Source organism: Hesperophylax consimilis, chromosome 22 (genome assembly GCF_061612785.1).
Source record: "Hesperophylax consimilis isolate HC1 chromosome 22, BYU_Hcon_1.0, whole genome shotgun sequence".
In the NCBI taxonomy this organism is placed as follows: domain Eukaryota; kingdom Metazoa; phylum Arthropoda; class Insecta; order Trichoptera; family Limnephilidae; genus Hesperophylax; species Hesperophylax consimilis.
Genome location: NC_142857.1, coordinates 1,704,019 through 1,730,513, shown reverse-complemented (window position 1 = coordinate 1,730,513; position 26,495 = coordinate 1,704,019). Strand labels below are relative to the sequence as shown.

The following is a 26,495-nucleotide window of genomic DNA, read 5'->3' as shown; positions in this document are numbered from 1 at the left end:
TTTAAATGTAGTCCCAGAGAGAGGTCGTACGTGATGTCATGTTTCTAGTATCTTCTGTCTTTCGTTTTCATACAAGACGTGTGAGGAGTGAGAAGGAAGAATTGTATGTAAGAACTTTAGGACGATCGTCGATGACACCTCACACGTCTTGTATAAAAACGAAAGACAGAATATACTAGAAACATGACACCACGTAAGACCTTTCTATTAGACTACATTTTCAAAAAAGTACTTTAGAGAACCGTGTTTATTGAAAGTTTATTAGAAAACCGGTCAATTCATTTGTTAAAAGTCTGCAACCCGTTTTTAACCGGATTTCGAATATTTTGAAGAGATTTTTGTAAGTTTTCTCCGTGTACGAATATTAAAAAAAAACAACAACAATATATGTACCTAACCTAAAAATCTCTCTTCATTTCATTCCAAAAAAAGATCGATAACATAAAAGCTTTGGCCATTATAGAACGGAGTACCTACAATAAACGTTATCAAAAACAAATTGCCGAATCTGCCGCAATAAAACAAGATATGTTATTTAGATTAAATGGACATGGGGAAGTCTATAATTAAACATGGTAGCTCCTTCGATTTCGACATAGAAAAAAACCTCGTCTTTTTTATATTGAAGTTTCTCCGACCTGTGTTATTAGGTACTTTTTATTATTATCTATATTATATACAAATCTGCCTTTGACGTGTATATGTGTGTAAGGCGATTCTATGCGGTGATGTACAATAATAATAATTCTTCATCACTTCGAAGTCCGAAGATAATATATAATATATTATTAAATACAGGGCCGAACTCCAACAAAAGAAATAGATAATAATATAATGAAAATTAAATCAGATGTTACGAATCAGTTTAGTTAGAAACTTTGTCGTCAGTTAAAAAGGTAGATGCCAAATATATGGAAAAAAATTAGTTGCAAGATGATAATGTTAATTCTTAATACGATGTTTAATAAACAGGTCCCAATGGTCGAGTGGTTAAGACGCATGTTTCGGTAAGATAAGAGATCCTAGGTTCGATTAATTAATTTTCCGGGTCTTGTTCTGTTTCATGTTTCGTCTAGATTTATTATTATTATCTTCTTCTTCAATGATACATATAGAAAAAGTTGTTCCCGAAAATTAATAACATCAATAAAATTTTGTTTCATTCACGGAGAAAAATGAGTATTGTTAATTTATTAAGAATCTTTTCCGATTATTGGAAATCCGATTAAAAATGAGATTGCACGAATGAATAATTTAATAAACTACGAATATAATATGTGTATTCGAAGGTTGCGTGATAAATCAACATACCCTTAAAAAGGGATATAAAGTCATTAGAAACGATGAGAAAAAAAAATTAAACCTAACCTAACCTACTTAACCAAGTTAATAAAGTTTTTATTTCATCACTTTCCATGACTTTATATAACTTTTTAAAGATGTGATGAATTATCATTTTGATTATTTATCCGGTCACCATATTCGAAATGTACCTACTAAGATTTTATGAGAAAATCTGGTTATTCATTCGTTAAAGGCCTGCAATCCATTTTTAACCGTATTACCAATAATTTGAAGAGATACTTAATAAATTAGCGACACTCAATTTTTCCGTTTATTATTGAATGATGAATTATTTATTTTAATAAATCAAAGTTGAGAAATGAATTGGGTAGGTTATACAGTTATCGAGTTATTTTGGTAAAACGCGGGCGTATAACACATTTCTATTTACGGTTTAATAAAATAATGAAACGATTTTAATCAACATTTATTTTGGTTTCTTTTTCCAGCAAAAATAAAACGCAATTCACTTTTTTGGGCTCGAGAAAAATATTAATTTTGTTGAATTGGTATCTCGTTTATTCGTAGAAATCAATCTCGAAAACATAAATACTGAAAATTTTTGAATACGCATTAAATCAAGCCGGTATCAACTTATATAAGCTTTAGCTAGCCTTTAACCTAGTGGTAGATTATCTCAGTATCGTTCTGGTGAATTGTCACCATTTAGAATCGAAACTTTGCTTGAAATGAGTGATATGGGTGACCGAATCTGAATAGCCGGGTAATTCCAGACCTTCCTCTACATCATCTCTTCCCTCTCCACACTCTCTCGGCCTTACAACATAGCCGTAGTCGTCGCAACAACTTGTTCAAGATACCACACGGCAGAGCAGATGTCCTAGCACAGCTTAGCATGACAAGAGGAAAGGTGCTATTATACCTATCTTTAGGTACTGTAAATGGATGCTTAATCTGTAATAAATTTATCTATAAATCGTGAATGCCATGGTCACACTGAATTCAGATGATTCGGAGCAGCTAGGACTCTTCTACGGTATTCAAGTTAAAAAGTAGAGAAAATGAAATGCATACTATTAATAATTAAATCATTTTAGTTCAGTCCTGCCCCGGTGCGAGAACATAACATGGGAAGCAAAAAAATGGACAGAATATCTTTTATCGGTTGTCGGGTCGTCGGAAGGCCGCCGCCAGTCGCCTCAGAGGCGTCTCTTCGAGACCCGGATTAGCGCAAGTCATGAACCGTCAGCCATCGAGAACAGCCCGACAATGGCCCGGGATGCTACTCCATTTTTTTCTCATTTTTTCCCGCGTAAATAGTCCACAGACAAAGCAACGACTCCAAAAATAAAACTCAATAGAAAAAAATGCGTGATGGAAAAAATTGTGCTCTCCGACTGCAGGGAGGAGCTTTGTGTACAAATATAAACTTACGAGATCCAATCATTTATATTCTTTAGGTTCCAACGTGATGCGCTGGATTCATATGTAGGTAGGTAGGTACCCAGTACCTATGTTCATAAAGAACTAGCTAACGTGTATCTGGCATTGCTCGGGGAATACCCAACAACTGGGTGCATTTTTAAGGTGGAAATAATATTATTGTGTTGTAATTAGTATTTGTTTCACTTGAATGTGCCCTGTCTTCATCGGGCGTCCGCGACCTCTGCAACCATTCACTTTCATGTCATATATTCTCTTTAGACCTTTTTTTGCAATCATCACTTACATCTCATTTTCCACAAATATTTTTTTTGATTTCTGACTTTTTCTGCCATTTGCTTCATTTAGTATCCATCATAATTCACATTTTTAGTATTAAAAACTTACATCTCATTCCAATGCAGAGTTAATGCGCTAAGTCTACCTCGGGCATCCCCGACTTTTTCTATCGTTAAAACCATTATCTAAAGATTCCTGGCACTAATAAGAACGAACTCTGAAATTTTCAGTGAAATCGGATGAATGATAATATAGGAGAGCGTACGGAACCAAGAAAGAAACATTCAATTTATATATAGCTCACAAGTCACAAAAGAAATTATATAATATCTAGTAGCTAGTTAAAATGTGATGTGTGTATAAAAGATATTATTATACACGTGCCAATATTATAATGTGTAACTATTTACGCAACAATGTATTCAGTGGCGGCTCGAGCACTTGAGGCGGGAACCGACATTTTTTTTGTGCAGGTACTAAAATCTCACTACCGGAAAGTAACCCATAACCTATAAATTTTCTCTAACAAAAATGGTCATGGACAAGTCGTACACCTAATCAAATGTCTAAACGCAAAATAAATTATAATATCTAGGTATAAAGGTACCAATTACAACAAAGATTAAGCAATATCTTGCAAGATTATCACCCAACTTAATTTGAACGCGCTCGATTCCCAAAAGTACTTAACCTAACTTTCTTGAACTAAAACACACGGTCCAATAATATTCGTCACGAGAGACTTTAATGGTTTTTCCACGAGCTATATAAAATCAACATACAAGAAACGAACACGAAGTGAACACAAGTAAACACGAAATTATATATTATAATAAAATTCGCACAGAATTAAATATTAAAACATTCAAAATGTTCCACATCGGTCCAATAATAACTAAATGGTAGATTGGCTTAGGTAGAGAGGAGTCTGAAAAACTCTTACATGTTGTAATTTTAAGTTATACATAGTTTCCTATTAATGACGCACTTAGTTAGTCTTAATAAAAACGTCAATCTTGGAATAAAACTGGAGATTTGTACGAAAACAACAAAAACAACCAGCCTCTGCCATCCACTGGTGGTTATGGTGGTAGATAGCCCTTGGTGTCACATCGAAAGTAAATGAGTTTGGTTCTTAGTTGATTCTATCTTTTAAAGTTCATAGAGTCAAAAACACTGAATTGACTGTCCCAATAAGTACTCATTTACATAAGACGTTTGTCTCCTAGGCCCTAGACGGTTCAATGAAATCTGGGATTTAATAAATTTAAGAATTTCGATATTTTCAAATATTTGATCAATTATTTCACCCGAAGTAAGAGAAAATTTACCTTGCTTCGGGCTTACTTCAATGTTGATCTCTTCAGTGCTCCAGATGAAATCGAGATTATCGAGTTACGTTTAATTAATAGAGTAGGCAAAGTGCGCTGTCCTAGTGTGAATGTAGCTCCTGGTTTTCCATTCGCGTCCTGTTCTTAGTCGGTAAACATTGGTTCAGTAGTCAGTAGTTAGTAGTTAGTACCTACTGTGAGGTAGGTAGGTACTAGTAATAATAATTGTCGGGATTATCGTGTTTGCGGATCGTGTGGATCCCGGAATGAGGAATTAATTGGAAAGGGACTCCCGCTCCGTTCTCGGGCTTGTGTTTGTTAGCGCAGAACAATTGCATCGGTGCAGAATTATAATTATTATTATTGCGAACTAGTACCTACCTACCCACTTACATACTTACCTTCATAATAAGAGATCGTTTACCAACGGAATCGCAATACGAAGAACATATTATCAAGCCCTTGTTCGCAGTATCCTGGAATATAGCTACATTATTTGGGCCACTTCTGAACAAAACCATAAATCATACCATATCCTAGAAATAGAAAAGTACAAAAGACCATTACGCGTTATCTATATATTAGAGAATATACGTACTATCCATAGATATATCCATCTAAAAATATTTTCAATAGAAGAGAAATGGAGCAAGTAGTGTGAACGCGTGAAAATTATTTATTTCCATTTTCAAACGGTTCGTTCTATAAAATAAGTCAGGTTTGAACACAGCAATAAAAAAAATTTCAATAAATTTTAAAAACCGCGTTCGAAATTTCGAAAAGCGTTTAATTTATTCCGGATCTCAAACAATTGAAGGTCGCTTCGTCTCCCATGGCCGTTAGTTGTTGGCAGTTGTTGGCTGGTTCGTTGGTTGGTTTGTCTGTTTGTGTCGCATCATCCCGCCTATCAGATTTGATGTTCCGGGAGAGCGTTGATCATTAAATCAAGCCTGTGATTGCGTGGTTTGATTTTAATCAAGTCTATCGTCTCTTCTCTCTGTCGCCCTGGCTTCGCGGCCCGCGGTCCGCGGGTTTCAGAGGAAAGATGATTCGGCGGTTTGCGTTTCGTATTTTGTACCTGTGGGATGGTACTGTGAAGCCAGGCTTCTCAAAATATGGATGATTTTACATTTTGAAGAAAGAATAGATCAATACATTAAAAAATGAACCTATTTCTAACGCACTTCCTTTGGTTGGGATAATATCAGTGGCAGCTTTCTCTAAGGAACGTGTGTGAATAGTATGGAGAAGAGATTTTTAATAAATTAACAATACTAATTTTTCTCCATGCAGTGAACTGTCAAACAGCAGCAAAGACGAAAACGACTAACATTATTTTTTTTATTGTTTATAAAGAAAGACAAACATTCCCGGGTTACGAATAACCTGACAATATTTGAAAATCTCCTACTACCACCACAGTATGAATATAATATTACTATATTTTGAACAGCGCACACCTCATAAATCCGACCGCCCCGTGTGAAAATTCGTTCATAGGAGCGGAATCCAAAACGCACTTATGGATAGATAATTCCTATGGAATATTTTATACGAACAATATTCTGTCTTGTAGAGTGAGAGTTAAGTAGCTACCTCTCTAACTCCACGCCCAAAATATTCGTATCTTTTAGAGGCGTTCCTTCCCCAGCATTTAGGTCGGTACCGCGCGTACATTACATTGTGCAGTATTAATTGTGCACGTCACATCCGAGCTTTCATAAAATTTGCCAAATGTCACTCAATACGTTTATTACTATATTACTTGAGAAATACGTTTTTTTACATTATTGTTGTGTAGTAAAAAAATGTTTTGTTTAACACATAAACAACAAAGTTTTTTCACTACAATACATTTATTTTCAAATGTATTTTAAAACTTAAAAAAAAAATGTTTTAATTAAGGATTGAACATTCCTACCCAGAACTGCAGTCAACAACCATATCAAACGAGCCAAATCTCGATTAGACAATACCGAAATTTATTATATATTAACTGCTGAAATGTCACAAAACTTCACAGCGAGTCTATCTGCCGAATTTCAGCTCGATCGTATGTCAGGAAGTGGGTTAATTTGGATGTATTTTAAAAAAGCAACTAGGATAGGTGCCGAAACAGCAAAACGTTTGAGAAACATAATTGTTTTGGTTAGATAGAAACCTCCACACCGCGGGTAGGTGCACACGGAGCCGTCACCACGGGTGTCCGGTGCCCGGTGCCCGATGCCCGGTTCCTAGGGCCAAATACAGATACAGTAATTCTGTACTCTAGTCACCAGGCACCGCGCAACGGGCATCGGTCACCCGCAGCCCGAATTACATCCCATTAGAGTCACTGCGGTATTCCGTCACGCGGCGTTTTTCACACCAAACACGGATGGGACCCTAAGAAAGGTGGCACCTAGCACAACACCTTGTCATGTCGTTAACTTGTCAAGGTGTCACCTTGTCGGAGGTTGTCACCGTGCGATGGGGAAAAAAGTTTAGAACTTCCATGAAATAGAGTATTGAGTAAGGTCAATTTGTGTAAACGATATACCTACACCTACCCTTACCTAACCTTACTTAGGTGCTTATCTCAACAGTGGTGACTCGTGACTTGTGGGTGTACAGAGTGCTAATATTACAAAATGGCATTATTGATGTTGTTGTAGCTGAAAACGTTTTTTTTTATTTTTTTCCTGAAATTCTATTTTGTATGAAGATTTTCAGGAAAACGGCCCAACTGAAATTTCCTTAAATCAATAATGTCATGTTTTCTTATATTAGGACTCTATTACACCCAAAAGTTACGAGCCTCCACTGCTGCTTACCTGTACAAAAATTTAACTGATACCTATTATATTCTGGAAAAGTTACTTGTTATAGAAATAAACGATACCTATATCGGCAAATTTGACGTTTAATTAACAGATTCCAATGTTTGATTGGCTTGATAATCCCAGTGGTTTAAAAGCCTGTCCTGCTAAGACAAGATATCCTGGGTTCGATTCCTAGTTGTGACCGTTTTCTTTTTATTTTTCTTTGTCTTGTTCTGTTTCATGTTTCGTTTAGATTCATTAGTATTATCTTCTGCTTCAATAATATATGATATATTACATTAATGGGTATAACCTTCGAAATAAGTTAAAAGAATTTTTTTTTCTGCATTATTAATAACTAAATTATCTATTTAGATATTGTCATCTTGTAATTGTAAAGGTTGGGAAAACCCATCGGTCTGTCCTTCCAAGGCAAAAGTTCCCTGGACCATAAAATCTTAGCGGCTGAGGAAAATTGATTTCCCAGATGGATAATCTCATAGCGGAAAGGTAGGCAATGGGCATCTAGTTCATGGCTGATTTAGGTTCAAATGTTTCAATCATTTCTAAGATTGACAAATTAATCTTCGAATGGTTGATTTAATACACTGGTAATGAACTTATAGATTGCATCACAAAAAAAAAGATTACGTAATAACATAATTTGCCCATATTTAGAAGAAGTATTTTGGAAAACGAAAGCAACAATAGGTACCTACCTAATCTTTATTATTTGCTTATTTTAAAAAATGGTTTATACAAGAAAACCTTTGTCACTACCAACTCGCCATTTTAAACAGAATTGTGTCTTTAATCATAATATTTTGACAGAGAAATGGATATTTCATATCTCCACTGCTCATGATTGAAATTACATTTTTATTGAAAATTCTTACAATAGCCAAGGAGTTTTTCAGCTAACGGGGATTAACGGACTTTCGCTTCACAGTTAACATTAAATAGAGAGGTAATTCAAAAGCTATAGGTATATCTCGTGATAGAAATGATATTTTGAACTGAAAATAGTTTTGTGGACGTGGACCGTATGTGCCGAAAAAGTTCGCATATTTAATGACGCCAGAGCTCACCGCTGGAGAGTTCTGTCGCATAAGACAAACAGAATTTATGCTTAAACATTAATATTTGATTGTCACCAAAAAATAATGATTATCTAAGATAAAATAGAATAATTTCATTTCTGCGCATCTATTCTATATCCTTATAAGGACGGGTTGTTGCACAGAATTTACAAAATTCATCAAATTTCAAAGTTTATATTTGAGTTTTGTGAAACTCCTTATTATATACTGTTATTATCCAAATACTGTTGAATAACAGCCCCAAGATGAAATATTAACAGAACTTGAATATTAACTTGAATAATTCACAGGACGTGTTGTATTGTGTCCTTATTCCCCTTAAATAAAATAGGCCGGCACCGCTCAAAGAGTGCAAGAAAAGCGTTGAAAATAACCGATTTATCAATCCGCTAATTTACCCGGCAAAGAATTCAGTTTTTCCGCCTGAAAACGGCAAATAAACCAACAGACTTTATGTAATACTAATTCGTATGCAATGCAGGAACGAATTGCTTAGCACGGTCGGTTGGACCCGCCTGCAACGAGACGATTTTGCTTCCTAGTTTTTTCAATCTGTTTTTTACGTCTTTTTTTACTTTTTTGTCCAAACATCTGTCCCGGATATTGACAAAAAGTGTCACCTTCTGTTTAATGGATAAAGCGAAGTAATTCTCGGATTATTTCTTTATAGTTTGTTATGAAACTACTGTATTATGTATTTGTGCATATCTGCTGCATATTACATTTCATCAGCTTTTCCAAAGTGTAATAATTATTTTCCACTGAAAAGAACACTACGACTGGACATGACTTGTAAATAACTACTTTACTCTGTTGTACTGTAAACCAATCTAATTCTGCTACTTCCCAGAACACAAGTTACTAACGTCTAACGTCTGTTATTTCCATAGAATAAAGCATAACACGAGAAGTGCCTTGTGGGCATGTTTCGTGATCTAAACATTTCTCTAATCGGAACCTATATTTTCATAAAGAACTGTGTTTTGGAAGTTCAAGTGCGATGGAGATCTGTGATGTCAGGCGCGAGTGCGAGATGGAACGCTCTGGTGGACTAAATCATAGAACTATAATACTCTTGGGACTATTTGGAAGTTTTGTTTCCATTCAAATTTTTAAGGAAGACACTTCTAGAGTTATACATTCTTTATGCTATTGTTATTTCCTACTCTTAACACGACACTATTCAAAAACTTATTCGAATCACTTGATCGTATCACGTCTTTCTGGATCGTCTGCGACTTCTTCCATCCACTTGCGCAAAATATATTTTTCTGACTAATATCCTCCAAAACTAAATGCAATCTAGAGAGTGTCGTAGATAAATATATCCTATTTTTGTTTTAATGTGCGACATCTATTGACTTTTTCGCAAGTTATTTTTATTTCCTACACAAATACCTATTCGAATCACTTGATCGTACCACGTCTTTCTGGATCGTCTGCGACTTCTTCTTCCATCCACTTGCTTAAAATATATTTTTCTGACTAATATCCTCCAAAACTAAATGCAATCTAGAGAGCGTCTTAGATAAATATATCCTATTTTTGTTTTAATGTACGACATCTATTGAGGTTTACGCAAGTTTATCCTATGGTAAATATTTCATTTTTATTTTTACAATAACTTAGTAAAACATCAAATTGTAACATTTAATTATTGAAGATAATATTAGCGGTTTTCACCTTAATAATAAAAATTCGTTATTAATAATAATATCGCTGAAAATTTCAAAGTTTGTTCTTATTAGTGTCAGAAGTGTTTAGAGAGTATTGAATGGTAGAAAAAGTGGGGGACGCCCGAACACAATATCTCTTCACCGGAATGAGACGCCGATCGAATTAAAGTCGATGTAATGTAGTTCTTTTAACAGTAACATTGTGGTATACAGTAGAGAATGGTGGAATAAGTCGGAGACGCCCCAGAAAGACAGTATCAATAGTGAAGCAGTGCGGGGTCCACTAATTTACTATAAATGGTTTGGTGATCTAGTGAGGAGGCACGGAATGAAAGACGTGTCGTGAAGGTCAGAGTGTTTATTTTGTGAGTCAGGGCCTAGGTGAGAGTGGGCGTAGGACTGATGTTGTATTCTCCGGATGCTGGCTGTGATGGCTGGTCAAGCGCGGGTCTGTGAGTCGACGCCGGGCGCTGGTGACCGGACTCGTTGTCTGTCAGGCACTGGCGATCTTGGCAATCAGTACTCCAGTGCTGACGAGAATGTTGAAGGTGCGATGGACCTTGTAGGAGGTTGAAAGGGAGTTGAGCAGACCAGTGAGGATGGTGCGTGTCCTCGTGGTGGTCATGGTGAGTGGATGAAGCGCTGGTCAGAGACGCTGGAACCAGGGCGCTGTAATCCACGTAGCGTTGGCCAGGAACGGCGATCTGGTCAAAGCGCTATGATGATGTCCCGATGGAGTCCATGCGCAGAGCCGGGAAGAATGTCCTTCGCGCAAGTGAAGTGCGCTGATTATCACTCGTTGAGCACCTTGTTAACTGATGGGAGATTGATGACTGACTGACTTCTTCATGCTGTCGCTTTTAAAAGGTGAAGAAGCTTCTGGAACAATTTGGTTGCTATGTAGAATTTTCCAAACAAATAAATAAAAGAACATCCAAGAAGCTTGTTTGGAAAAATCGAGACTTCTAGAATTCCGTTCAAATGAAGTAGTGGCGTACCACTACAATGGTATAAACTACCAGCACGAACATAATGTTTCTAAAAATAACAACTGATTATATGAAAAAAATATTTCCATTACGTGGCACTTTAATTGAAGTTTTTTTCAGTTTTAATAGAGTGCATCAGTAATAATGACATCACTCTTACAGTAATCCGTAACATAAAAAATATATGAGTGGAACTTACAAGCGTGCGATTTATGAATACCATATAATAATAAATGTGAGAATTGCGTTGCCCGGTGGCGGTGATTTCTCCGATTGTCACGTCGAGCATTTAATTCGGGCGGCGGGTCTTGGTTCGCCAAGCGCGACCGGGTTTAGAACCTCGGTCCAGCGGACCATACACTGTCGCTTGCACCACTCGCCCGGGACGATGCCTGAAAGGTTAGACGGTGCCGGCGTTCGACCGGGGCAAACCGGAACGTGGCTCCGGTTGGGGAAATCTACAGGCTGTGTTCATTCGGTTTGTGGGCTCAGTTAGCTGGTAAAAATACCAAAAATGTGTAAAACAAATTAATTTCGCAACGTAACGTTTATATTGTGAAAATATTGAATCCTTCTGAAAAATCAAATATAAACTACGTGTATATTTTTTTATTAAGAAAGACAAACATTTTAAAATCTTCTACTACGACTATATTAAGTCGAAATTGTTGCTTGTTTCGTGATGGAGGACTTCAACAACGCCTGGGTGGGACCCAAACGCGACGCCAACTTAGCCACTGACAATATATATAAGCCACATATCTACGGGTTCTGTATCTCTTAGATTTGGTATAACCTCTTAGGGCTGTTTCTGACTAATTAGTAGATTGAAATAGGTGATGGTGTAGCAATTTTTAATTTGCAACCAGAAAAAGTTGGTTTTACACCTATTGGGCTACACGTCAGTTACCGATATCAGAAAATGTCTACAGCTACCTTTATAAATATGATGGAGAGTAAACGTATTCATGTTGAATTATCCATCCGAAGATATTAAAATGGATGAAAATAATATAAAAATGGCAAAAAGAAGCTTTCGAAAGACTTGATAGCCCCAAAGGAAACAAGAGGAAATTTTTTATTTACTGACACCCAAGATAAACCATATAGCCATCAAGTTAATCATGTTATGTATCGTTTCAATTTGAGAGGCGGGAATGGGTACCGCTGCCCGGGAAACATTCATTGAACAACTAACACCTCCGCAATAGGTGTCATCCCAATTGGTTCGCTACGTTTGGTGACTTATCTCTCAACCCAACATCTTGTACCGTAATGGTAGGAATAGGTTCATACCTACGTTACTCTCGGACACACTGACTCCTACCCACTTCTCATACCTTTCCCTTTCCAGAAAAAGACCCCAACCAGCATCCCCAAAGATGAAATAGACACATCACCCCAAATCGCGTGAACTTTATAGAATGGAAGCAACATTGGGAGATCTTCGTCCAACAATGAATTATGATGATCCAACTGTTAATAAATGTGTACAACATATTTACTGTGGGAACGAACTATTAATAAAATCTTTATTGATTTGTAAAAAATCTTTGAACCGAAAAATCACGGAGTACCACATCAATCAACACTTGCGCTATTATACACATGTGATTAACACAGGTTTGGTACGAATAACAAATGATCGGAAATAGTCCCACCGGTGAATCGAACTCAAACACCTTTTAGCCACCATTACAGCGTGTTGCTGCGAGTCTGGACCACCGGGGTTTCCCAACTGCCTTTTATTTACTATTTTTACCAAAACAAGATGATGGTCTTTGTCTCCGATGAAGTAGAATATACAAGATTGACCTTTTCAATGAGAAGAACAGCCACATTTATGTAGATCCCTAAAGCTTTGGCGAAATAATAGAAAAATGAAGAATTATGTAGTGTTGTACCTAGCTTAATGCGCAATTAAGATTTTAAATAGGTATTACACAAATTTTTAGCAGTGCCAGATTCGATGGAATAATTCGCCGGAATGGTGCACCGGTACCTACATAGAATACATTGACAATACGTTCCAAATACTGAATTCAGTTATCAAAGTAGAAAATGTTTTAAAAAGCCCTAAAATTCAAAACTAGGTTATCCTCTTGATTTATATTTTAAGCTGGTTATCTTTGGCTCTCTAACTTACAGCTTTAATGGCCATAACTAACAAGTGTAATAAAACAAAACTATATTCTTATCTCTTTCTCTCTTGAACTCATTATGTTTTTCAACACCACCAAATCTTTAAGCTAGTAAAAAAATTGCCGGTTGTGACCTTGCCTAATTTTATTGACGGAAAATTACTGTTTCATAAAATAAATTAATACGAATTACAACATTTTACCCGGTGTTCAAATTCTACCGGAACGATGCTCCGGTTCAAAATTCCTTAGTCCATACCAATCCGATTATTTTATATATTTAAAGGCAATTTTGAAATTGCCGTTGAAAATCGTGCTAATAAAATATTAATTCGATGGTTAGCCAACTAGCATGGGCTCCTCTAACGCACCCAAAACCATTGGCAGTGGTTTACCTTTGGTTGCCTTCGTTTTGCCTTTGGAGAACCGCGCTGTGGGAACGACCAACAAAAATTTGGACAAGAAGTCATGGGGAGAAGTTTTGCTGCGCGGCCTTAGAACAAATTCATTCCCGATGCTGATTTACCTCAGTTTCCAACAGCGAACAACAAACTGTTTCTCGGTCAGGACCAAAAAAAAGTAAATAATATAACACCTTTAATTATTGTGATGAACTGATGAAGTTCTACAAATACCGTAGTCATCTTAGCAATGAAGCAAAAAGCGTAATTTTTGGTGAGCTCTGGCGTCATGAAATTTGCATAGCTTTTTATGGGCTGGACACAGCGAAGGCCTGTTTTTACTCGGATAACTCGAGCGTTTTGCATTTTGTCTTTCCGTTAATTTGTTTGTTACGTTCCGGTTCCGGTTACAGATGGTGACCGTTTAACCTGTCGTCAAAAAACATATTCGCAAATAAGTAGCTATTCTGGGAAGAACCAATAAACTTATGGTAGATTATATAGATACGTACTACTTTTATAAAACACATAAATCTTTTAAGATTGTACAATTTATAAAAACGTAATTTTGCAAGAAAATTAAGTTTTCACGAAAATAGTAGAAGCAGTGCGAAAATTTAGCGTCAGCACACGACGGGTAATGGTTCAATAAATATTCATTTTGTGATTTAATCGATCGTAGAATTGGTGTTTATTAATTAAGTAGGTAGATATTTAAGTACCTACTTTCAAATCTTATGATTTCAAAGGAAATTTTGGTTTGTATTTATTAAATAAAAGAAAATTAGAAACTGTGATGTATGGTAATAAGTTGGGTATTCAAGCGATAGATGACACTGGTCAGAAAGCTTACTCCAGAGTCCGACAGATGTCGCTAGAGTGTAGCAATTGCCTGTGGGGTATCCTTGTCAGACTTCAAGCTTCTAGAAACAGAGAATTTCCAACTCTCGGGTAATGAACAGTGTAGCTAAATCCAGACTTATATTTACTGTAACGTAAATACACGCTATTATTGTAAATAACCTTTTACTTTATCAAGAGTTCCCAACACCACTAAATCTGCAAGTAAAGGCAGAGATATAACAGAAACATACATACTTTTTCGGACGCTTGGCTTACTGTTGACAATACTACTAGTGTCCGTAGAATGTATAGGTCAATGGAATATTTTCAGCTCACAACGTAACTTCCAAAATGACATTTAAAGTTTTGAAATATCCGGTAAAATGTCGAAAAATAAGAATATTATTGCTTGAAATGACTTTAGATTTGTTCAGTTCTGAACTCAGTCCTACCTTCCCCTTTCTAACACTTATTTTAGGTTTACAACATTCATCGAATTAATGCAGTATCACAATAATTCTTTATGTTTTAAGTAAAAGATGGACAAATATTGCTTTCGTTGGTACTTAATTAGAAAGCAACTAATTCGGGGAATATAAAAAGTTTAATATTTAAAATACCAACAAATTGCAATATTTGATTATAATTTTCCGCGGAATTAACGTAACTAATCAATGACCTACCGGAACCTTGGCAAGCTCTGCATCTCGCCGCTCAGGTACGGCAGTTCACAGGGCTTGACTTACGGTTCCAGCGGTGGCGGGTTCGGTTCTGCGGCGGGGGGCTGGCAAATGATGAATACATTACTTTTAGTATCGCCCCAGCCCGCGTGGAGAGGGGCAGGGTGAAGGGGAGATGCGGACGGTGAAAAATGAGCCGGGATCGGCGGGTTAACGAGGCTACCCGATGCGTCTGCATTGTCTATGGTGAAGTGTGTATGGAAATGTCTATCGCTGGATGTAAGTTCTGTTTTCACGGTACACTTCAGGGACGGACTTCTCTGATGCTAACATAACAATGTTTTACATTACTACCCGGTTTCGCTAGGGTTACAACTTACAACTTGCAAAGAATTTGCCCGAATAACCAACATCTGATCGAAGAGGGAACAAGAATTAGTAGAATGAAGAATTAGTCGCATTTCTTATGGAATAATGGTTATTTCAAAGCTCCATACCTCACTGGAATATTATTGTCTAGGTTCGTTGAAAAAGATGTGTTGGCCTAGAAGTTCAACACACAAATGACTACAATTACGTTTATAAAAACAATAAAAAATAAATTACAATAATTATTCGGTAAATGTACCTACCTACATTCTAAGAATTCTTGTCTCGACGGATTGCACTTATGAAGTGATAACTTTAGATCACATTTTTACTGTTTATAATTATAAGTACATGGTGTCTGGAAACTAATGGTACAAGCGGAAACTCTGGAATATATATCATATACGAACGTATTTTTTTTAAATTAAAAAAAAATTCATCTAAATAATTGATTAAAAATATTATACAAGTTCGACAACTGACCATATATATTTTTTTATTTATTGGACAATTTGAATAGCGCCGCTTTTATGAGATACCACCTCATAAATAATCCTGTTAAAAGATAGGTATAATTTTCTAATACCTATTATATATAAAAACGTAAACATGAAAAACCAACGAAAATCGTGGGACATGACAAAAATACTATGTACAAACTTTGAAGAAAATACCCGATAGTCAAAAAAAACATTTTTGTCAAGTTTTATCGAGAAATCCCTCATTTTTTCATCCCCTGTTTGTCTCAAATCCATTGCAATTCGTCCAATGTTATTTCGTTCTTACCATTATCTTGTCCTGAATACTCTCGACGCGTCTTGACAGCAAAATACAATAAGAAGGTTTTGTTTATAAGTCCGTCCCTGGGAGTATCTACATAGTGCCTAACCAGGTTATACGTATTTTTATTCCTTTGATTTACCACGATGGTGGGTAGGTATTGGAAAGGTAGGTTTCTGTCTGTGGTCTATGACCCGGCACGAAACGGGTCCGACCAAACCTGAATCGTCAGTGTTTAGATTGAAAGAGATGATCCCGAATATATTTGTTAACAAATCAACATATATTTATAAATATTGAGTGGTCGGATTAGAAATGGTAACATTTGAATTTGGAGTGTTTGGACGAATGGAACAAATAAACACAGAGAAAATTAAATGAATATTATTTGTAAAGGCACTTATATTTGGATATTCGAATATATTTGCTAACAATCAACATTTTTTATATTGAGCGATCGGAATGGCAATGGTAACATTTGAGTTTAGAGTGCTAGGATCAATGACAGAATTAACACAAAATAAATTAAATTTATATTATTTGTAAGGGAATCTTACATTTTGATAACCGAATATATTTGTTAACAAATCATTTTTTTTATATTGAGCGGTCGGGATGGCAATGGTAGCATATGAATTTGGAGTGCTAGGACGAATGGAAGAATTAACACAAAAGAAATTAAATGTATATTATTTATGAGGAAAACTTACATTTTGATTTCAAAGGTGTTGGGGAGTTGTCCAAATCAACGGGGCGAGGAAGAAGATGTTGATTGGGTTCTGAAAGTTATAGGTAGGTATACTTATTGCCAATTTTTATCAATTTTATTAATTCCAATGCCAATTAATATATTTTTTGCCTACAGAGTGTTAGAAGGAAAACGAATAAAAAATTATATATTTTCTTCTTTTTTCTTCGACTCTTGTAAGTTTTCGTCAAGTACGTCTGGTAAATTCGGATATTAGGGTAATCGAATAACCTAATCGACATAACCAGAATGAAAAATGTGTGTTAGAATGAAAAAGTATTTAATTTAATTGACATTTATCAGATTTGTCTATTTTTTGATCGATTTCCGATACAAGATTAAAAAATTCGACACAACCTAGATTGAGATTTTCTCGGTCAAAAAAAACTATAGCGATTTATTTTTGGGGTATTATGCCGTGATACCAACCAACTCTTAACCTCCTAAACAACACCTAACTTCCTATAACTACATTTCGGAGAGCTTTACAGTCTCCATAATTAGGACAGACGTATATGTCGTACATGCATACATTTTAAATATCATAAAAAGTAATTTTGACGTTTCTTTATTTTGCGTACGATTTTGACATTTTTCAGATGGCACGCTTTTGGCGAGGTTCGTGAAAACAAGGTCGGTGAGTGGGTACTAGGTACTTATCATCTGCTGCAGTACTTACTGCTTCTGTAATAATTATCTATGGTTATAGCAGTGACTACCGTGTATCCCAGTTAAAGCTTAATATAGATAATAAGGCATTTATTTGATGTAGGTATCTACTGCATTAAAGTTCTTGACAAAAAACCTATGTAATAAATCGGTACTATAAAAAAATACGTTATGTAGGTCCCTACCTCCACACTTATTTCAGATTTGCGATTCATACAAACTTAATTCGACATGAGGTAGTGATAGAAAGATTATCGAACAAATACCGAACCTATCGATTAAAGATCTCTCCATCACTACCTTAGCGCATCCGTCCAATCCCAGACCGCTTACATTCGATTGCCACGTACAAAGCTGTCTTATTTATTCGTCCAAAGTTTTAGTGATGGCAAGGATGAAATTTTCCCATGGTCCGGGGAGGTACTTATCGCTATTTATGTAATATATTATTATGCCGTTGGTACCCATGCCTGGTGGTGGTTGGTGTTGACCGATTGCGTGCGCGCGCATCACGAAGACGGGCTCCGGGCCCGCCGAACGCCAATTAGTTGGCACCCCTGCCGCGCTCTCGTGTGATCACCGGTGCTACCAACATAACGCATATGCCCAGGATCTAAACTATATTAATGAGTTGGTACTTTATATTTATCCATAACTTGTTAGCAGCTGCGGATTCTTAAGTCCGGAGATTCAGAGCTAAATTGTCATGAAGATTTATCGTGATTATTTTTTGGGATATGATGCGCTTCCTCGTTATTTAACAAATGTTTCAGAGAGCATTACGATGTCCATTCTTCCACACTTCACCACAATCTATACATCTGCCCAGATGATAGACAATGTAACGCTGTTCGAAACATTGGTCAAAGAAGGAAGAAGTGCAACATGGCATAATAATTCTAAAATTAATCACGATGATAATTTTGTCCGTGAAAATCCAAAATCACATCTGTCACGAAGATTATGTACGTTTGGTTTATGTATCACTGGTAGGTATTTTCCCAAATTTTAATGGAAAGAGGAGGAAAGATTGTCGTGCGCCGCAGGCTAAATTTTATGTTTAATTTTCTTTTTTGGTCATTTGCAGAGATACATTTTTGATAAAAACTTTTCATACTCGTACTTGTGTTTATCTTCTTCTTTGATGGAAAACTTAGGTGACAAAATTGACTCTCAAAAATTAACATGGGGTCTACGTTTTCATGGAAGGGAAATCTCTTATTCTTCGGCCCACAAAGTGGTGACATTTATTCAAAATTTGACCCGACACTTATCAATGTACTTGTATTTACTGAATTAAATATGAATGTCGGGGAAATGACATGAAGTCGTGGTCGCTTGAGGAAGAGAAATGGAGCGATCAAGTAAATCAAGTTAAATAAAGGTGTGTGCGTAGAAAGACAGAGTTGCATGTTAGTTATTTAATTTCACAGCGAAAATATAAGAATTCACAAGGCATAAAGTTATTTGAAAGCTTTTATATCGGTACCGGCTGTACGAATCGAACTCGATACGTCCGTCTATTCGAGTAACCTATTCACCTATGACTATCAACTACCTCATTTTCACCATGAAATTCTCAGTTAATTTTGTTAAAACCGCAATAAAAAATAAGCCAATATGCATTCAAAAAGTTAGCGATCTAACAGCAAAATTGAAAAATATTTTTGAAAATGGAATGGCCTGCCCCAGGGGCACCTGTGTTTACGCGGGAGAACTAAATGACAAGAAAGAGGGAGGAGAGGTAAATAGACAGAAGGGAGATTGGGGAAAATCTACCCAAGAAAAATACCGTTTTGTGGATGTAACCTTTGTGAAATGAAATGATTTTTTGATGGGTGCATTTAGTAAATGGAATATGTGCTGTTTTCCTAGAACATTGTGTCAAAGGTAAAACTGCAGACATTTAATATATGTACCTAAGTACATTGAATATATGAAAATGACTATTTTATTATGTTACTAAAAAGTGTAGATTTGTCTTACAATTAACAAGTTATCAATTTAGAACGATTGAGACATCAAAATATTCACAATATTATTGAAAAAAAAAACTTTTAGCAAACATTTATTTAATAATGGTTGGTTTTTCGTAGGGTAGGCACAGCTTAATTTGGTAGGCGGGAATGGGTACCGCCGCCCTGGGAACCATTTATTGGATGACCAACACCTCTGCCACAGGTCACCCCAAGTGGTTCGCTACGTTTGGTGACTTAGCAGGGGTGCCCGGGTTCATGGGTTAAGGTTTGCCCAGGTCTTGGTGGCGGGTGCGTCGGCCCACCTTCTGCGTGGCGGGCCGGTTGGGAGATGCTGGTTGAGGGAGACCCTTTACAACCGGTTACCGCTGTCCGGGCCGCTCGATAGTACAGGGGCCCGACCCTCAGGCTCACGACTAAGGGTGGGCTGCCCCATCAGCGAGTGAAAAAACCCTGCCACTGCTGTTGTGCCGGTTCGTGACCGGAGGGGACCCAGCAGCAGCGTTTGGGGCGCATTGGATGCCCTCTCCAGCCGGACTCTCCCAGCCTATCGCCTAGCACCGCAGTGAGTGGGCTGGAACCAAACGCTCATCACTCCTGGACAGCCTGATCCCCAGATTCCTACCCACCCCTCATACCTTTCCATTCCAGACCTTCCTTTCCCCTCATACCCTTAAAAAAGAAAATATTAAAATCATGAATATACAAAAACCCAAACTTAACATCATTACAGCGGCGAGTAGCAGGCGTCCCCGGTGCGGGCCAAAACTGTTGGTAAATTTTGCCAACATTCGCGGCCTGCACACAAATTTAAATTCCGTCCATCACCATCTTTTGTCCCAACGTCCCAACCTTCTTTTCCTATCCGAAACTCAGATAGCCGAGCCGCCAGACTCCTCCTATCTGGACTGCCCGGGCTTTACCCTCGCAAGCAAATTTCGACTCAAAGGAGGAGTCTGCCTCTATAGTCGAGCTGACGTCAACTGTGTACGACTATTGAGTCTGGAAAATTCCAGATTCGACGTAATGTGGGTGCGCGTCAATCTTGCCAGTACGGCAAGATTCTACGCATGTTTATACCGCTCACCGAACCAAAGCGAATCAGACACTTCCGAGCTCTTCAAACATTTGAGCGATACTATTGATGATCTCTTGCCCCGCTACCCTTCGGCCGAGTTTGTTGTTCTGGGGGACTTCAATGTTCATAACGAACCATGGTTGAAGTTCTCAGGCCCAACGGACTCGGCTGGCCGACAGGCGGAATCCTTTGCCATTTGCTACGGATTAGAGCAATTAGTTCAGGAGCCTACAAGGGTTCCTGATGTCCAGACTCACCGCTCCAATCTGTTAGACCTATTCTTAACTACTGTGCCACACGGTTATAAGATTGACGTCACAGCGCCTCTGGGATCATCTGACCACTGCCTAGTGACGACATCAATCCCTGTTAGCTTCAGACCAACCAATGAGAGACTGAGGAGAAAAGTGTGGCACTATAGGTCAGCAGATTGGTTCGGTATGCGGGCCCATTTCAACGCTTTTCCGTGGTCAGCTGTTTGTTTTCGGACTTCGGACCCTTCAAGATGTGCCCAGGAGATTGGTGAAGTCATCAAATCGGCGATGGATGGCTTCATTCAATCGACTACTAAAGAAACTGGTGTGGGCTCAAAGCCGTGGTTCAGTCGGCAATGCTCCGAAGCAGTTCGACGAAAAAACGCGGCTTACCGAGCCTACAACACATCTCGAACGCCCGAAAGCAGATTAGCATACAACAAATCGGCAAAGGAATGCAAGAGAATCATTAATAAGTCAAAATTCGAACACGACCTGCAGACCAGCAAAAAGCTGGCTGCCTGCCCGCATGGCAGCAGAGCATTCTGGTCGCTTGCGGGCTCAATAGGTCGAAATTTTTGCAAACCCAGTTTGCCACCTCTTACCAGACCTGACGGCTCACTAGCAAACACCGCCACCGAAAAGGCTAACTTATTAGGGAAAATGTTTGCGGAAAACTCGACCCTCGACGACGGGGGTGCTGTTCCGCCGTCGGTTCCTCACTGCGGCTTCTATATGAAAAAGCTGAGGATCCGGCATCGGGATGTACTCCACGTCATACGGGGGCTCGATGTTAACAAAGCTAGTGGACCTGATGGAATACCTGCCCTGGTATTGCAGAGGTGTGCTGCGGAAATAGTTCCGGTTTTGACAAAGCTCTTCAAAATGTCCCTGAAGTGTGGCACTGTGCCCTCTGGTTGGAAAAAAGCGGTAATTCACCCTATTCCCAAGAAAGGTGACCGCTCCAACCCGGCCAACTACCGCCCCATAGCGATCACATCAGTTCTGTCCAAAGTAATGGAACGTGTGATCAACGACAAACTGCTCACATACCTCGAGAAGAACAAAATTATCAACGACCGTCAATACGGATTCCGGCGGAACCGCTCGTGCGGTGATCTTCTCGCGTATGTGACGCATGTTTGGGGGCGGTGCCTGGAACGTCACGGTGAGACCCAAACGGTCGCACTAGACATATCCAAGGCCTTTGACCGGGTCTGGCACCGAGGACTTGTCAACAAATTGCATTCTTACGGACTTCCCGCATCCCTGTGTACGTGGATTGCTAACTTTTTAAGGGATAGGTCGATTCAGGCGGTTGCTGACGGTTTCACCTCTTCCTCGCACTCCATAAATGCTGGCGTCCCACAGGGATCGGTTCTGTCTCCGACTTTGTTTTTGTTGCACATCAATGACCTTTTGACATGTGCACCGATTCATTGTTACGCGGATGACAGTACAGTTCATGATAGTTTTTTGTTTGATAAGCCCCCAAAGGGCACACAAACTCCAACAGCTCGGAGGGCTTTGAAGCAGAGAATGGACGGTTATCTCGAGAGTATTTCCTCCTGGGGTAAAAATAATCTCGTCGAATTTAATGTTTCAAAGACCCAATCCTGTCTGATTACGTCTAAAAGGGATCCAAATGATAATCTAGTCTCCTTCAACGGAAGCAATCTTCCGAACAGGCCTTCCATTGATATGCTTGGTGTAACTATAAGTGACCAGCTCAGGTACGGGGGCTCCATCGAAGCCAGAGTAAAGTTGGCCTCTCAGAAGCTGGGCGTACTGTACAGGGCCCGCAGATACTTTAATAGTACACAACTGCTCACCCTGTACAAATCGCAAGTGCGCCCTACGGTCGAATGTGGCAGCCATCTCTGGTCTGGAGCCCCTAAATACCTGAAAAAAACCCTTGACTCTGTGCAGAAACGGGCGGTCCGTTTGATAGATTCTCCAATCTTAACAAACGGACTGCAATCTTTAGAGCACAGGCGTCAGGTAGGTATGCTGTCCTTGTTCTATCGGTATTACAATGGAAGATGCTCTGAGGAACTAGCGTCATTGATCCCTTCGGCACCGGTGCGTAGTCGGGATACACGCCAAACGCGCGCCCAACATTTGTACACAGTTGACACTTGTCACATGAGAACGGGTCGCTTCTACGATTCGTTCTTAAGTTCAACAGCTCGGCTGTGGAACGAACTGCCGGCCTCTGTGTTTCCTCCCTCCTACAACATGGGACTCTTCAAGACCCATGTTCACTCCTTCCTCTCCACAAAAAGACCCTTCACACAGCATCCCCAAAGATGACATAGGCCCTGAGGGAAATTATTTTCTTCAGGGCCTCCTGTGTGGAGTAAATATAAAAAAAAAAAAAAAAAAAAAAAAAAAGCTTACTAATAATTTATTGTAGAAAGAAATTAAGGGATGCAGAAATGGTTTAAATTGTTTAAATGGCAACACTGGTCACTATTATAAGTCAAAGATAAAAAGTATGTACCTTTTAATAAAGCACTAATCCAGGTAGATATTATTCATGTTATTTAAGGTGATGCACTACGTCGTGTAATATTTTGTGGATGTTCAGGCACCAATATTTAAATGTTTTTCGATCATTTTATAAATAACTTAAATCGCCACATTATAAAATAAAACCGTAACCGAAAATGGGTTTGTAAGTAGTAGATTTTGAACTTTAAAGCAGTTTTCATAGGCCTTATACATTATTTTATTCTGGGCTTATAAAAAGACTTATCTAAAAAATACTTGATTACCAGGATGTATTCTACTCGCATTATTTAATTAAAGCATCTGAAACATTTCTAAGCGACAAATTTTCAAACCAAAAACACATGATTTTGCATTACTACGTATTGCATCGCCTTAAACATGGTGCTTGGAAATTTGTGGTATTATTTAAAATAAGAAAATCGCGTAGGTAAGTACCTACTTCCTCTATTTAAAAAAGTTTTCCTGACGAATTTGAGAGTCAAAAATAACTTCAACTGAACGAACTTTATTGTTGGAAAACGACATAGTGGTAATGAAAAATAGGTCCATTTTATTAAATTTCTATATTTTTTGACAAACTGTATGTCTGGAGTTACCTACCCAAGGCAGAAAAGTAAAAATAATGCTCCACGTGGTACAAGGAGGAAAAGGCATATTTCCCCTAGCCGGGGAAAAGCGCCCTTTTCAATAATGGGATTTAGGCAAGAGCGTTGGGGAATAATGCAACCGTTGAAGTGTTGCCAGAATCTAAACGATTTTTTTTAAGAAATTCGTTTTGTTGAAAATTTTATTTTCAATATTTAAGACATAATGCAATATTGTGCTGTTAGTTTTCACTTCTAAGTTTCACAATATTGTTGTACCTACTTAACTACATATTTATGGAAATGTAAACTCAAGGCATATCAAGTGTGATGAACAATGTATTATAATTTGGGAAGCCAAGAAAATGTTTATCAATTAGAATAAAATAGTTTCGAATCCTAATTACCCCGTGGCACGACTCGCCCCGGGTCTATCTCATCTAATTTCACGCCTCAGAAAGACACCTAAACTTAATTCCCGGGTAGGTACTTAAGTATAACCGTCCTAACGTAGTTATTAATAACTACATTATATCCATTTTCATAAGTTGTAAGCACGTTCCTATTTACTTTTCAAACCAATAAGTTCCATGCCGTAAAAAATTCTGTTTAAATGCTTATATTAGTTCTTATTCGTTCAAGTCTCAGTGGGTAATGTTGTCACAAAGACAGGTCATACGTGACGTCATACTTCTAGTATCTTCTGTCTTTTTCGTTTTCATACAAGTCATGTGAGAAAGAAGAGGACGATCGACCTCTCTTTGGGACTACCATAGACACATTTGTGAAAAATCCTCTGGCAAGTAAGTACTTTAGTATCGGACCTGTACAACTAGGTAGGAACTAGGTTTCGAACAACTTGATAGGTGGGTAACTAAAATACTTACATATCTTAAATATTGCGAGTTTCGGCAAAGACGTTATTTTAAAAAGTGCTAGTTTTCTTTGACAGAATGGTTTGGTTATCACCGATGTACCTACTCGAGGTACCTAGGTAACTACTTGCCTTTTACGTTTGAAATTTATATAGAAAAATCACTAAACCCGTCTTCTTTGTCGCGCGATTTCAACGAAACCGCAAGTTTCGGGTGGTTCTTGAGTCAGAATAGGTCGCTCCCCTGTCAGGGCAGAGGTTTGTGGGGTGGTGGTTCAACTCCGGGGGTGGTTGGGGGGTGGAGCGGGGCTATATACGAAGGGGGGAGGATGAAATTAGTTTTTATCAGCCGTTCCTCCATTCCACGGGAATTCGCAGCGCAGAGGGGGGAAAGAGGAAAATTGGAAGGCGAGGGGGAGGTGGGATTGTGGGTGGGTAGGTACTGACGGGATATATACGTAAATATTTATTTTAATTTGCGCAGAGGCCTAATAGAGTGCGCCCGAGGAGGTAAGGAATGAGCCCTGGGTGTTATTAAGCACGGCACCAAAACGGCATCTTAATAATAATACTCATTCTTCTTCTTCTGCTTGCGGAATTTAATGGGAGGCTTATTAAAATAAATCTTAGCAAGTACCGACTCGTGGGTCCTACCGTAGATACTTGTATCGTGAGAAAAATTGCAAAGAATTTTACGTAGGCAGAATATTTAGTAGCCACGCTTTTTCATGGACTTACCTACCTTAGTAGCTTTGTTATTAATGATATAATCCGTTTCACAACTACCTACTGTCATTAGGAATAGGATATTTATTAACTCCTCTGCCTAATTGGTTCGATTTTGGGAACAAATTGCACTTACCCGTAGAGTTAATTTGTTCATTTTTGGGAACAGTTCATACATGGTCTCATGGAAATCGCTGTGTTTCTTTTGCCATCATAATTAGAAATATGATCTAAACGAAGGCTGCCCAACCCCAGGCCCGCGGGCCACAATGTGGCCCGCGAACGAATTATAAGTGGCCCGCGTGAACCATTTAAAAAAAACCCGCCAATTTGAAAATGTGTCGCGGGCCCGCGGTAAAACAAACATTGCAGCTTGCGCGCGGTCACCAGTGTTGCCAACGAAGGCGATTTATCGCTATTTAGGCTACCCAGAACGAGAATCAGCGACGAAAAAATCCAACCTGTTGAAATTACATTTTAAACAAAAATACACCGGTTTTTGACATAATTTTTCACGTCCGAAATGGAATCTTGTAGCCACCCCCCCCCCCCCCCCCCCCCGTGGAATTTGAAAAATTGTTGTTCCGTAACAACCCCCCCCCCATGGATTTCAAATATAGGTACTCAGTGGCCCGCCAGTGATTCAAAAGCGTCAATTTGGCCCAACTGTTAAAAAGGTTGGGCAGCCTTGATCTAAACGATTTTAGAAAGATAAAATACTAACCTTTATATCTATTACCTATTATTACCTAATTTTATGTACAATGTAACAAGTCAAACAATAAAAAAATAAATAAAAAAATATTCAAATATAAAAGATATCCACAAAATTATTAACATGTACACTAAGGTGGAGTGAAATTTTTTTTTTGAGAATTTCGAAATCGGCATAGTTGGAAAAGATGCTTCATATATTAAAAATTATAACAAAAAT

General features: G+C 38.1%; 1 protein-coding gene across 3 annotated transcripts in view; it reads right to left on the bottom strand.

The window, feature by feature from the left end:
* The window catches only part of Lim1 (LIM homeobox 1), a 137,687-nt gene that overhangs the window by 68,047 nt on the left and 43,145 nt on the right, over positions 1-26,495 (bottom strand). The window contains exon 4 of one of the 3 annotated variants that reach the window (XM_089644946.1): positions 16,849-16,917. The exons of the other annotated variants lie outside the window; for them this stretch is intronic. Within the exon in view, the coding sequence (XP_089501072.1) occupies positions 16,849-16,917 (69 nt within the window). The remainder of the gene's footprint in view (positions 1-16,848; positions 16,918-26,495) is intronic. 3 annotated transcript variants of the gene reach the window in all.